Source organism: Charadrius vociferus, unplaced genomic scaffold (assembly GCF_000708025.1).
Source record: "Charadrius vociferus isolate BGI_N301 unplaced genomic scaffold, ASM70802v2 scaffold370, whole genome shotgun sequence".
Taxonomy (NCBI): domain Eukaryota; kingdom Metazoa; phylum Chordata; class Aves; order Charadriiformes; family Charadriidae; genus Charadrius; species Charadrius vociferus.
In genome coordinates, this window is record NW_009646744.1 from 4,421,219 (window position 1) to 4,435,242 (window position 14,024).

The 14,024-nt window shown below is 48.5% G+C and overlaps 1 protein-coding gene across 1 annotated transcript in view; it reads right to left on the reverse strand.

Moving 5' to 3' along the window:
• The window catches only part of KLHL3 (kelch-like family member 3), a 44,459-nt gene that overhangs the window by 21,286 nt on the left and 9,149 nt on the right, over window positions 1–14,024 (reverse strand). Inside the window, exons 3-5 of the mRNA XM_009891104.1 lie at window positions 12,193–12,299; window positions 6,749–6,870; window positions 52–214 (exon numbers count right to left, since the gene is read on the reverse strand). Of these exons, the coding sequence (XP_009889406.1) occupies window positions 52–214; window positions 6,749–6,870; window positions 12,193–12,299 (392 nt within the window). The remainder of the gene's footprint in view (window positions 1–51; window positions 215–6,748; window positions 6,871–12,192; window positions 12,300–14,024) is intronic.

Genomic DNA, 14,024 nt, shown 5'->3' on the forward strand with positions numbered 1-14,024 from the left:
GCTGTACCTGGAAGCAGGTTTAACTCGCCAAACGGACGACCCTCCCCTCACCTGCGTAGGCATTCGCCTGCTGCAGCAGTTCGGTACACGCGTGCACATCGGCAAAAGCTCGGATTCCAAGGCAGTTGGTGGGATGCAGCTGGGACTGAAGAAAGTCACAGCAGTTTTTTCTAACATCCATCAATTGCAGTAAGCTAGCAGCTGGCAACAGCACCTGCAAAGGCAAGAAAGGGGACTCAGACAAAGGAAGTTTGATTCACAGCTTGCACAAATCAGATGCAATTCTGCTTCAGACAGGGACACATCCCTGTGGGGTACGAGGGGGAAGGTTAAAGTTTCAGCACCATCCGTATGCAGAAGATCCCCACCCGTGCTCCGAGAGATGGAAACAGCTATCCCATGTTGGGCTAAAAGCGAAGCTCTTCTCACATCTTCTCCCCACAAGACCTCAAAGTAGGTAAAGGGAAGACAAAACACAAGCAACCACGGAGGCACCTGAATTTCTGGCTTTGCGGCAGGCAGGTCCTGCACACAGATTTTTGGGTTTTTTTTCCCCCCCCGAAGAGCTTTATATTATTTATATGCATTACCATCACATTCAAAGCCCATAGCAGTCCAGCAGTCCTGAAAATCTTGAACCTTCTCATTTCCAACAAAACCCTATTGGCTTGTGAGCGGGGTGCCCAAACTGCTGTGTAAGAGAGGGAGTTCACAGAAGCTCAGGCAGGTTTGGGTGACCGTACAGCTCTCAGGAATGTTGGGGCCAACTGTTCACATCAACAGCCCTCATTTTCACTCACACCAAATGCTGTGGACACTTATGGTTCATGACCGCATCTGAAAATGATGTGCTGCTTTGTATCTACAAAACTAAGTACAGAAAAGGGAGACAAAAGTGGATCAGGAATGTGACATCTGCTGGAAAAAACACCTTTGAGGCCAGTGAGCGGGACAGGAAGTAGAAAATAAAGTCGGTTGGGATGTTCCAGCCCGTGACATCAGCTATTTCCTTTCTTATGTTGTACAGCAACTGCAGACGTGTCTTATCCCAGCTCTTCCGTAGCTCTGCTGCTTCACACATGTCCTTCCAACCGGGCATCTGTGCTCACCATCTGAGCACAGATTTCCGGAAAATTATTTCCGACTCAAAAAAAAAAAACCAACCAACAAGCGGCTGTTAAACAAAACAAACAGGTTAACAGCATTCACCTCCCTGGATCTTGATGGCAGAGAAGGGAAAAAGATGTCCCCTGCCTGCCCTTGCCTGCCTGCCCCCACAGTGCCATTCCACATCGGCGCAGGACACTTGGAGCCTGCCCCAGGTCTCCTCTAAGCCACTGATGCATTCCAGCTCCAGCCCAGCTGTACGGTGTCTGACTGCTGCCAAGCAGCTATCCCAACAGGCAACAATAAAAAAAATAAAAAAAATAAAAATCAATTAACCCAGGAGCCCGTTTTGGCCCAAGCCTCTTGATGCCAGGGGGAGATTAGTTTGTGGGTTTGATTAGATCAAGTTAGCAATGCTCTTGCATTTTTGAAACCTAGGTGCAAACCGCTTTCTATCGCGCTGAACCATCTCCTTATATCAGCAGAAAGGCGAGCACCTGACTTGCGTAAGGGCGGCGGGTAAAGCAGTCAGACTCCCTGCAAACACTCTCTGGCCATATACCAGCCAGAGCATCCCCCGCGCACCCCCCTCCACCCAGTGTGCACGCCTGCAAAGCCAGGCGGGCCACTTACCGCGAGGGTTTGGGGATATTGCCCCCAAAACACAGGGTACTCACTGCCATCGCTCATACCCACGTGCTGCAGCCCCCGGGACATCCTCGTGCTGCTACTGCAGCCCCGTGCCGGCTTGCCAGGGCAGCGCAGAAGGAGCCTCACGCCACCGCAGTTATTGGGAAAGGAGCAATATCATATAATACTTTTTAGAAGCAGGATATAAATAGCCTATCAAGAGATGAGTGGATTTTCTCTTTCTTATTTCCCAGCTGAACATCTCACCACTCATCTTGTTTTTACCAGGGAAGGTGAAAAGCAAGCAAAGGATATCCGCTAGCACAAAGTCTCTTTCCTTTTGAAATAACAGGAGGAAATGCCCTGCCCAAACATGCGGCAGGACCAAACTGCAGCCCCATTAATATCCAGACAAGTTACTCATTTGGATCTGGCTTTTAATATTTGAACTCCAACCACTGTGAACGATTTACAGAGAGCTGGCTTCTCTACCAGATCAGCCCCATACCAAAATCCAATCGTCTTTTGAAACTATGTCAAAATTACCTGCCATTACTACTGAGACTGACTTCTTTGCTACATAAATTATGTCCAGAACCTCATCTATGGTGTATGTCTATATATACACACACCCCCATAACCATCTAGTTCTCCAGCTGTGCTCTCTCGCTCTGCAGACTCTGTACCAATCTCAGGTTTTACAGGACATTGTCTGTGCAATTAAATACTTCCATAAACCTTTGATGTCTCTGAACTAGAAACATCTTCCAGCCAAAAGTGCTCTGTGTTGCTATAAGGTTCATTCAATAGGCAGGGCACCAACGCTGGACTTCAGAGACTGGGGTCAGTTCCCTGCTCTGCCACAGCCTTCCAGGTAACCTTGGCTGAGAGTTAATCTACGCCATTCCTCCTCTGCACAACCGGGAGAGGAGCATTTCCCCAAGGCGGGGGATATATTAAAGCTTATAAGCTGCTTTGACAATTTAGTCAAATTGGAAGCCAAATAAGGGTACCGGTTGCCTCAGCAGCACTTCTCGGGCCACAGCTGGGACCGCACATCTGCCCAACCGGGAGACACCTCCCAAGCACCCTCCCAGGGGAATCCGTGATCACAGAAACAAGCAGATCTTGCATTTGCAAGGCAGGTTAAATACTTGGGTTTACCTGAACACCTCTAAAACTGCACAAGTAAGGGAAATAAAACTACATTACCGTAATGTGGCTTTTCAGTGTTAGGAAGGCAATTAGGCTTTATCACTCCCCAACTGCTGCCAGGCAGTGCTGAGGGTGAACAATGGTGCTTCTACTTAAATACTCCACCTGGGGTGAAATAGCCAAGGCAGAGGCATGTGTAGCAGGATCGCAGAGCCACAAAACCTCCACAGAAGCAGCATCAGAAGAAGGGATATAGAGGTGAGAGAGAAAACAGGGGAGCAGCTGGCAACTTCCCTCCTGATCTACCTTCTCCAACTTCACCGCACAGAGCGGATACACCATCCCTTGGTTAAACAGTGGGATAAAAATGTGGAGACACATTCATCAGACACAGCATAGTCGTCTGGTGCCACATCCCCAAGCTTCTCCTCAGCTTTCTATTAGGCCAATCCAATCTAAAAGACTTCCCGCAGGCCTAGGAAGGGCCCTCAACCCAACCGCTCTAACAGCCCAGAGAAGTCAGCCCTGCCGTTGATCAGGGCTCTCCAGCACCCCAGGAGGTTGATGCAAAGCAAGAAGCTTTTGCTGAAGGGAGGAAGATATCCCTGAGGTTCTCAAGGCCAGGTTGGACGGGGCTTTGAGCAACCTGGTCTAGTGGAAGGTGTCCCTGCCCATGGCAGGGGGGTTGGAACTGGATCATCTTTAAGGTCCCTTCCAACCTAAACCATTCTACAATTGTATGATTTATTGCATCTCCTAAAGCTGGGCTGAAAGACTCTCTGCCTCGTTCCAGGCTTGCACCCACTATAGTTGCAGCTTTTGGAGTGAACAGGGGGAAGGGAGATGAACTGACCCACTTATCACCCCTTTATCATCAAAACTGCATCTGCCACAGACACTCTCCTTCCTTTGCTGTGAAGTCGTAAGTCCCCAGGGAGAGCCGAGGTGCAGAAGCACACTTCTGAAAAGGAAACGCTACAGCTTCTAGCAAAGCTTTTTTTTCCTCCTTTCTCAAGCCATTTTTTAGTACAATTATTGTGTCTGCAAAGCTGTCAGTTTCCACATCTATTTCCTCCAGACAGCTGATCTCCAGACATCTCTTCACTCTTCTCTCTCTATCAGCCATGTCTCGAACTACAGTAGTATACAAGGACATACCACACGTGGTATGCTGCACCTCATTCGTAGGAATTTAATTGTGAAATCAGATTAATCAGCACTTTTCCCAGGGAATCATTACAACCCTAATGGTAATGACTTTCTTAATTGGGAGGGTAATTCACAGGCTGCCTGCAAGTAATTAAGTGCCATCAGTAAGGATGGGTGGGACACACTGAAGAGGGACTGTATTCACTGTCTAGAGCCAGAGGTCCAGGTGTCTTCACAAGACCGCCCAGGAGGACGAAAAGCCTCCTCCCAGATCTCCTCTTCATTCAGCTCTGCTCAAGGACACCGTGTTGATCCTCTTCTCCATCACTGGGCTTTGCTCCCATCGCTCTCCACCAAGCTGGCGGGTTTGAGACGAGTGTTGGAAAGCAAGCAGCAATGCAGCCAGTTCAGCTGCAAAATCAAGACCTAACTGAAAAATTCAAGGAACTGATATGTTAAACTGGGCAGCTCTTCCTATTTATGGAATTCTGCTCAGGAGTAAAACACCCAGAGACAAGATGGAAAATTCTCTTTAAACTTTCTATTGGTTTCCTCACAAGATGATAATAAATTCCATAAAACATTTTCAATGTGGGTGTTTTTAACACATAATAAAATTTAAACTAGTCAGTCACTCTTACTTCAGATCAGCTTCATTTCTCGGCTCCCATGAATTAATTTACCTCCAGCCTAAAAAGTTATTCACAGGGTGATTATTTAAATAAATCATGTAGAAAAAGGACCTGCTTTATTAGATCAGGAAAAAAACTCAATGCCCAAACCTTAGTATACACCAAACATATATTTTTTTGATCCTACTGTCTGAGAGATAGGAGCCAAAATATAGACAGGGCTCTCACTTTAACTCTTTGTAATCCCTAGGCCATCACAAGGCAGGCTTTGATTAGGTTTTACTAAAAAAGACAGCATTCTGTTTGCTCCGAAAAGGTAACATCTGGATGTCTCCACAGACCTTCTGGGTAGGTCTATGCTGCCAAGGCAGCCCAGGGCCGAGCGGGCTCTCCAGCCTGCTCCAGCCCCCGCGACGCTGCTTACACTCAGGTGCAGCCGTACTCGAGCACCGAAACGCTCCCACAGGAAAAGCGCCAGAGCATGCGTCGGCACTTCAAGCAAGCTTCATTCAAAGCAGGCTGGCTGGGGCCAACACACCAGATGGTATCCCCAGCTCAGCACGTCCCACGTGCCGAGTGGGTGCTTCTGGGCCACCTAACGACCAGCAGCATGGCAGGGAAGCATACGTTTCAGAAAGCACGCGGATATAGTCTTCACATTTCCCACAGGAAGAGGGACCAGTCTAAGAGCGTGTAAAATGTCTTTCCTCCAGCAATGGAAGATCCCAGAGGTCCAAGGAACTCCTCCCCCTCCCCCGCTATGTATTACCGAAGTAATGTTGTATCGCAGCTCCTTATGACCTCGACTGTAGACTGTCTACACAGCAGAGAGCTAGTCCAAGCGACCCAGAGCTGGCTTTGAGCCTCAGCTTCTTTGCCGTAACGGCACCTTGAAGGTCTCCTCACTGCTGGTCCCCAGCAGCCTGGCTTGCACAGCCTCACCGCAGGGCAACCGGGGTCCACACTTCTACTGACGTGACAACTGAGAGCATGCCAGAAAGTTGAGTTTGTAAAACTGTGGGGCAGAAGGGGCAAGAAAAGGCTCCCACAGACTTAGACCACGATGGATGGCAAAAACCAGATGTAGCCCAGGGTTTTGTCCAAAGTTCCTGCAGGAAGAGCAACATACTACAGGACAGAAAGAACCTGTGCCCTCCCTGAGGGACAGGAACACAAAAACATGTCCCACCCACAGCAAGAACTTCATTTCAAGCAGAACCAGGCTAATTTTGCCATCTTAATTAGGTCAACACAAAGCACACAGCAGCATCGCCCCTCTCTCCAGCATCATGGACCCAGACTTGTTACCCTGCCCAACATCCAAGTCACAGAGGAAGACAACAAACTCAAACAGTCACTTGCAAACAAAAACGGAGACCAACCGAAAAGCACGTCCACACATGAGCTCCCAGCGTCCCTTCCAGAAATCAGTGACTAAGTGCACAGCCATTTTCTTACCACAAATACAAGTAGAGTCAAAGAAAAAGCTTTACCAGCAGCCACAGCCATGTGACACAACGAAACGCTGTCTTCCTGAGCATCCTGCTTTATCTGTAGGCTGCCTTTCAATTACTCTTTCCACTTCTAGACAAATATTTACCACAAAGAACCTCAAGATGGAGTGCACACACACACACAAAAAAAAAGGAAGATTGCTCTCATTTGAGCAATATATTCCACTTAAAGCTCTGCCAAACAACTCAAACTACCCAGAAGGATTTAAAAACTAACAGCCAGATTCCTCGGCCATGACCTTAAAACAGCATTTGACTCGCTGCTTGTTTGAGTGTGTTTTGACCTTCGACAGACTGACCCACAAGTCAGCACAGCTTCTTGGAAGGCAAATGCCTACTCTCGTTATAAGAGCTCGACACAAAAGCTAAATGCAACACGACTTAAGCGCGGAGAAAGCAGCAAAGTGCCTGAAGACTAAACAGAGGCTGGAAGTGGCTCTTTTCAAGCCGAACCTTTTACTTTCTGCCGCCTGAAGAGATCACTCACCCTCGAAGGACCTGTGCCTTTGAGTTTCAAGCTTTTTACTTGGGTCTCCAAGGGAGCCGTTGAGCCAGACCTACCTGCACGTTCTCTTCCGTGACCTCGATCTCAGCAGTGTAGATGTAATCAATCAGCTTCCTCAGGGTCTGCCCATCGACGTCTTTTATCTCAATCTTCTTGGCTTTACTTTCAGACATGTCTCCTGAAATGCATTGCAAAAGGACAGTTAAGTTTGCTTTGCAGAACCTCATTGCAGGCCCTCGCTCCCCATACATCCAGCAGATCCTCCTGGTATCTGACTAAAAGACTGCCCTGGCACTATCCCTGACCACTGATGGACAACCAGCAACATTCCCAGAAGCCTATTTATGCCACCTGAAAACCACCTCAACAACTGAAGACATTAATGTAAAAAAACCCCAAAAAACAGTAAAACCCTCAACCATGTCTCATCACAGGGACAGACTCGAAGAGACTGTGGACAAGTCTTCTCAGGGTTTTTTATTTTTTATAATATATGTTATAAAATATATATTTTTATATATATAGGTAGATGAGTAAGTTGCAATAGCTAAGTTAGGGTGCTTCATGGTAAACCTTACAATAAAAGCAAGGCAGCATTACCTTCTTTCTTTAGGAAGAACCTGAAACCTGCTGAGGAAAAGAAGCACACGTGCCAGCAGTGACTCCCAGTGCGCTGGAAGCGTCTCTGCTCAATTACCCTGCTCTAACCTGTCCACACAGTTACACCTTACATAAAGCATCTGCGCAGAAAGATGTATTTCTCATCTCTCACCTTTCCAACCTCACACCTCAGAAGCAAGGCAGCCTTTGGATCCAAACTGTATCCTTTCTCCAAACACATAACTTAAAAAAACCAAACCAAACCAAACCAAAAAAAAACCACCAAACATGCAAAACTAGAGCAATAATTTCCCCTATGGATATACAAGTAAAACCCACATCTGTGTAAAAGCCTATACATGAACCGGTGCTTTATGTGCCCCTTCCCCAGCACTGTTGTGGCCAACGCTGTGCAGGCACCATCCGCACGTATCCCGAGTGTAAGAGGAGCACATCACAGGAAGAAAAGCATGCCGTGGGGAGGAGGAGAAAGAACTCCCCAGGACCCTTCCTGTGTCCACGCACACGGTGACATCACCTAGGTTTTAACCACCAAGATCTTGAGGATCCACAGAAAAGAATGAACAAACTCCCAAGCAGAAAGAAAACAATAAGTGGGGGGGAAAAAAAGCTAAACAAAGGAGAGTGTGAATAACTGTCAATTCTTAAACCTGGGCATGAATAATCACTACTCTAAGAAATCTGGTGACTCAGAACTGCTGTGGGATTAAGAGGAAAAATAGTTCCTGCAGCCTATGGGAGAAGTAATTACAGCCTACATCTCTGCACAGCCTGCAACAAGACGTGGCCGGGCACATTAAGTGCACAGCACAGACTCGGATGCTAAAGGGGGTCCACGCTTGAGCAAAACCTGGATCCCGGAAACTGAACTTTGGGGGCTTCACTTATGCCAATAAGGAGGTAAACAACAGGAGTGGGGTCAGACCGTAAGTATTAGAAGAGCCAACAACACCCCAAGGGAAACATAGACTGAAATAATATTTGCCCCAAATTCCATTTTTAAAATTAAATAATAAAATGTTAGTCAGAGAAGCCCATGAATACAAATGTACAAGTACAAAGGGATAAATGACCTACATTTGGGAGGCCTTCAAAGCAGGTAGAACTCTTTAATTGACAAAATAAATGTTGTCATCTTCACACAATTCCTCCCCCCAACAACAAAAAAAAAAAACCCAAACATCTCCAGAGATAAGAGGGGGGTTCTGAGAACAGGCCAGTCCCCACCAGCCTCCATGGAGCTGGAGGTGCCTCTGAGGAGCACCCAACCAAACCCCACGGGCACGGCGAGGGTCAAGTGGAGCAGCCGGAGCACTGCCACGCTCGCTGGTACCCGCGGGGCGGCAGGGAGGCTCAGCTGCAGGCACCCAGAGATCGATGCAGAAACAGCTAGGAGGGATCAATGCGATAGCATCATCTGTCTTTGTGGCGTTCATGTGACACAGGCAACAAAAATAAAGGCTGTGTGGGCTTCCACACCCACCAGCAAGCTGCCAGCTCTGCATACTAATGGCCTCCGGTGGCTCTGCTCTGCTAACAGCCCCGCGCAGGATGGGAAAGCGGAGTCTCCCGTGCTGTGGATCCGACCCCTCCAGCCACACTGGCGTGATGGAGTGCCTGCCACTTGCCAGAGGGTGCTGCTCCGGACACGTCTCTAATGCTGTGGAGCGAGGAAGAACCTGAAGACAGCATAAGCGAAGCAAGACGGGTTGGAGAGGAGCAGAGCAGGACATGAGCCACCCCCTCTTCCAAGCACAGACCCAGGGCACAGGCAGCCCCTAAAGCACGGCTGCAGGCTGCCAAATGAGGGGCTAATTAAGGCACTCATCCCTTCAGGAAAAAAAACCCCACACCGTAAAGCCCACAAAATACAACCCCTAGGATGTCTTTTTTAAGTCAAACACAAGCCTTACCTGATACCTTAATTACAGAATAATTCAAAGCACTAACATCATCTCTCATCCATAAGGGCTGTGCTGAGAAAGGGCTGCCCTGCACAGACCCCATCCCCGCACCACTGCGGCCAGGCAGACGCGATGGACAAGCCAGGAGGGAGGGAAGGCAGGTGAAACGGGCAGAGGGGCTCCAAGCAGACCCTCTTCAGGGGGCAGACTTTGCAGACACCAGCCGCTCGTGATGGCAAGCCCTTCATGCATCACGCGGTGCTTTCGCCATCCCCCTCTGCTCAGGAGGGCAGAGAGAGAGCACAGCTCTCCTGCTCTGTCAAAGACGAACTGGCAAAGATGAAAGGCAAAACTGCAGCAGCTCGCAGTGCCTTGTTTACCCAGCACCGCAGCTTGCCCTGCCTCCTACGTACTGCACTCCAGAGAGGCTTCCCAGTGCACAGCTACAGCTTTTGTTCTTTCCGAAGTCAGAGATGTGCTGCAGGAGAATACAAGTGCGTCAGATAACAAAACCACAGCTGCCGGCCATGAGGCGACCGCTGCAAAGCGGCAGGCGAGACCTGCGAGGGAGGTTTCTGCGTTGCCGTTTCCTTCTTCAGCACTTCTGAAGTTCCCCCAGGTATCACACGGGAGCAGTCCTAACAGCATCACTGAAGTACCTGTTACCCTTTCTGAAATGATTGTGTTTTCTTCTAAATGGATAGAAATTACTGTCCCAAATCATTCCCACAGAATGGTGCCAATGAGGACCACCCACCATCCCAAATGCTCTAGAAAGCCAGTACGGGAAGGGACACTCGGGATGTTCTGGGTGCCATCACTCCTTCAGCAGTGGAAGATAAAAATGGAAGATGTGCCTGCTTATTTTCGGACATCCCAAGGCTATTTCAAAAAGGACGACCTAACCAGAGGACACTAGATGGTTTAGGAAAGACCCCAAGGTCATTCACAAGTCCAAAGTCAGGCCCAGCCTACAAGGACAGGGCCTACAGAGCATCAGGAGAAGGTGGATGAGCTGTGGGTCTCAGTTTGGTTCCCATCGGTCATTACCACGCAACTGCCCACACTGCCAGGGGACCCCTCCAGCTCTCTGTGCCCAGAGAAAGCAGCTCCTCCAGAGCCGACTCACCATCCACGAGCAGCTCCTGCCCAGTCCTGCAAACACCCAGGCTGTGGGGCTGACCCCCAGCCATGGGGCTGCATTGCTGACGCACAACACACAAAAACACCCAAACCACAACAACCAGCCGATGGTCAAGCTGTGATTTTAACACCTGCCCCTCCGGAGAGCCAACCAGCACACAGCTGGAAGGAGATCACACGCTCGGTCTTTGCAAGAGGGAGGTCCAGACCCTTAGAAATTTGGGACTAGCTGGACAGAAAGCCAAGGGAGAACTGGTCTTTGCCTGACCCGCTGCCTCCGGGGACATGTCAGGGGGAAGGGACCAGCAGCCGCTGAGGCTGTCACCCGGGCCAGGGGAGCCGCCGAGCCGGCCACATGACGGCGGTTAGCTGATTACTGTTTAACCGGCAGCGTGAGGGATTACACGGCACGGAGAATTCCTGCATGGAAACATGAGCAGCCCCGCAGCGCCTCGGGTGACCTCTAAGGATCAGAGGGTTTTTTCCAATAATTTTTCTTTTTTAAACTTCTCATCAGGAACGAGCATCACGAGCACCCGCAAATCCTCCCCGAGGTACAAGCAGTTGCCTCTGAGCAGGGTTTGCTCCTCTGCCTCGCCACCACAGCCAATACCCACTCCACCGTGCAGTGCCAGGGCCCAGGGAGACAAACGCTCTCCACCTTATTTCACCACACTGATAAAGCCACCACAGTGAACCACACATCTCATCTCGCATTCAGACATCTGGTTTACACCAGAGGTTTTCCGCCCCGCCTCCATTACAGCAGGGAAAAAAGCTTCCCAAATGACAAGCTTTTTCCTGAGAAATGCTGTGTTTTGCTTCCAGTAAAGCAAATAAAACAAGGTCTAATCTCAAGACTTTCAAAAGGAAGAAGCAACCCCGACACCACAGGCAAAGGAACACTAAACAGGTAAAACCCCCAAACCTCATTTATGCTGAAGCTGAGGGATGGCAACAACCATTCACTGGAGTGTAAAATCGTTTTCTTTGTATTTAGTTACGTCGGTTCCTCTCCTGAAAAGGAGGGCAAGGAAAAAGAAGGTAATTTGCTCCTGACCAGACTAATTTTACTGGAATGACATAAATACACTGGCCGCTCCCCTGCCTTGTGATTGGCACGGCTTTTTTTGCTGCCCCACCTGGGCACAGCCTCCACAGGGCTCGTGCTGCAGGGACCAGGAGATCAGGGCAAGAATTAATTTTGTCCTCTTCCTCCCTCCACACTGAGATTGCATCTGCCATTACCAAAATATACCGGACTGCAGCAACGCACCCTGCAAAAAGGCAGAGCCGCTAAAACACACTGGGATCGAGAGAACAACGGTGTTATTTCAGGCAGTGCCACAGGAGATTAAACATCCATGACTGCAAATCAGCATCGGCAGGGCTGAGCCTTGAAACTACAACTTCTGTGCCAGCAACTCCTTTGATGTGCGCCATGAACATTTAGGGCACTGCACACGTGCTTGATGTTAACGATGTGTTTGCATGACCCAAGGTCTTGTTAAGGGGGGGAAAAAAAACAACCCAAAAAGCAGTAAGCCAAACCTCATAGTGACGTTCTCCCGTGACTCATATGCTACCCACTCCCCCCAGACCCACATAACCACCCCATACCCATACACTGTGCCTCAAGGAATTAGCCAAGGATGACCATCAAGTGTAGCAAACCACAGACCTAATCGTACTACTTCTCTCAAGCAAACCCCTTCCCCGCGGGCCATGCCTGCTGCCTGGGCTGCCGCTCCTGCCGCAGACTCAACCAGAAGCCCCCGGGTTTGCAATGGCCCATTCAACGCGAGCGCAGTGTCTGCTGTCAAGAAGAGTACCTGTAAACATCGCGCAAAAATAAGGGCTGCAGGCCGCAAGGACCACGCGGTGGGCTTCCATCTCCACAGTTTCGGCCACAATCACCACATCACAGAGGAGCCGCTTGCTGGAAAAACACCAGAAAAGACAAAGATCATTTCAGAACTCCTGGATCAGGCAAAAAGCTACATTGGTATAGTCTGAAAAAGTAAGCAGAAGACCCATCTCTACAGACAAGGCACCTGAGCTTCTGCCAAATCCCAGTGGAAGGTCCTCTAATCCTTCAGCTACCAGCTCCTATCAGTGCTTATCTACAAAGCAAAGCCTGAGTCCTCTCAATACCGCAGCCCTGCCTATGGTCCTGCTTTTTCCAGAGGAAAAAAAAAAAATCTAAAAGGCAAACTAGGCATACATGCTGCCTGAAGAACGGATGGGTAGGGGGCTCCTTCCACCTCTCAAACAAGTAGGGCTTGGAGAAGGCACAGAAGAGCTTCAGGGTTTGGGCACTACCTGGAGCCAAGGTCTAGTAGATCTGTAAGACAAGAAATAGCCTTGGCAAGGGAACACCAGCAGTGCTTTCATCTTTCCACAAGGGAAAAGTAGAGTGGAAAAATTACGTTATTTCTGTCCTTCCTTCCCTGTTTGGCCCTACAGAATGCAACCACCAAAACATCTCCTGGCACTGACCAGCACAGAGGCTGCCCTCAGCATCTCCCAGTGAGGAGATGTCAATCACTGGAGTTTATCCATGGGCCTGAGGACTTTGTTTACCACGTGAATTAGTCTGGGATTAAGGATGACTGGGACAAAGCACAGGGTTCCAAACAGAAACCAAAAAAATTCTGAGCTCCCCCACGGACTCATTGTACAGCTTTGGAAAAGTCACTTCATTAACTAGTGACCTTTTCTACCAGCCCCACGTATGTCCTTTGAGGATTCATTAGTTAATGTTTGCACAGAGCTTCGCAGATGCAGACAGCTAGGAGTGCTCAGCCTCCCAATAAGTTGGTTTAAGATGTTTGAGCATACAAATGCAAAATAAGGGTGTTCTTTTCAAATGTCAAGCCTGAAGAAGGATCAGTGTCTGTAAATCTAGATGTCGCCTTCTCTTCAGAAATGCTTATCACCACGCTGCACTTAGTCTTTAGGAAACTGCATATCAAATAAACACACACAGAGCTTCTAATGGACTAGGTATATCTCCTCTTCTCCATATATTGGAATACATGAACAAAACATCTGTGAAATGGAGGGTTATAGCTGGAAAACAGGAAGAAAGTAGGAACTGGTAGTCTGTGCTCTACATTCACCCCAGTTTGGAAGGGGTGATGGCAATGAGCAGAGGGAGCTCTTTAACAGCCCTCTTAACGGAGGCTTCCTCATTTCCTTCAGCTTATGTAAAAGGTGCTCTGTTCAATTCTTCTTTCGATTATAGTTATCTAAAGTACCACTCATGAAATTAATTTCATCGACCTTTGAAAAGTAAAAATTTCAAGTGAGGAATATATAGCAAATGGGTTAACGGCTTAGCACAATTTTTCTAGACTCTCTGTATGAGATCTCTGGAGGCATTTGAATGGAGGTGCTATTATTCAAGGTAGCTATTAACACCGATTGTTGACAGCTTAACGGATTGCAAGCTCAATGCACATACAATAGATGTGAGAACTGTATATTCCAGAACAGCAGCAGGAGCCGACAAAAAGAAGTGCCCAGAAGATGAAAACATCAAACAGGTGCTTAAGGGCAGCTTTCAGTCTTCTATGTTTTACCACTTCAGTATTGTACAAGATCTAGCTAACTACAGGCAATAAGAAACATTGTCAGTCTCCAGTTATTCCCACTACGCTTC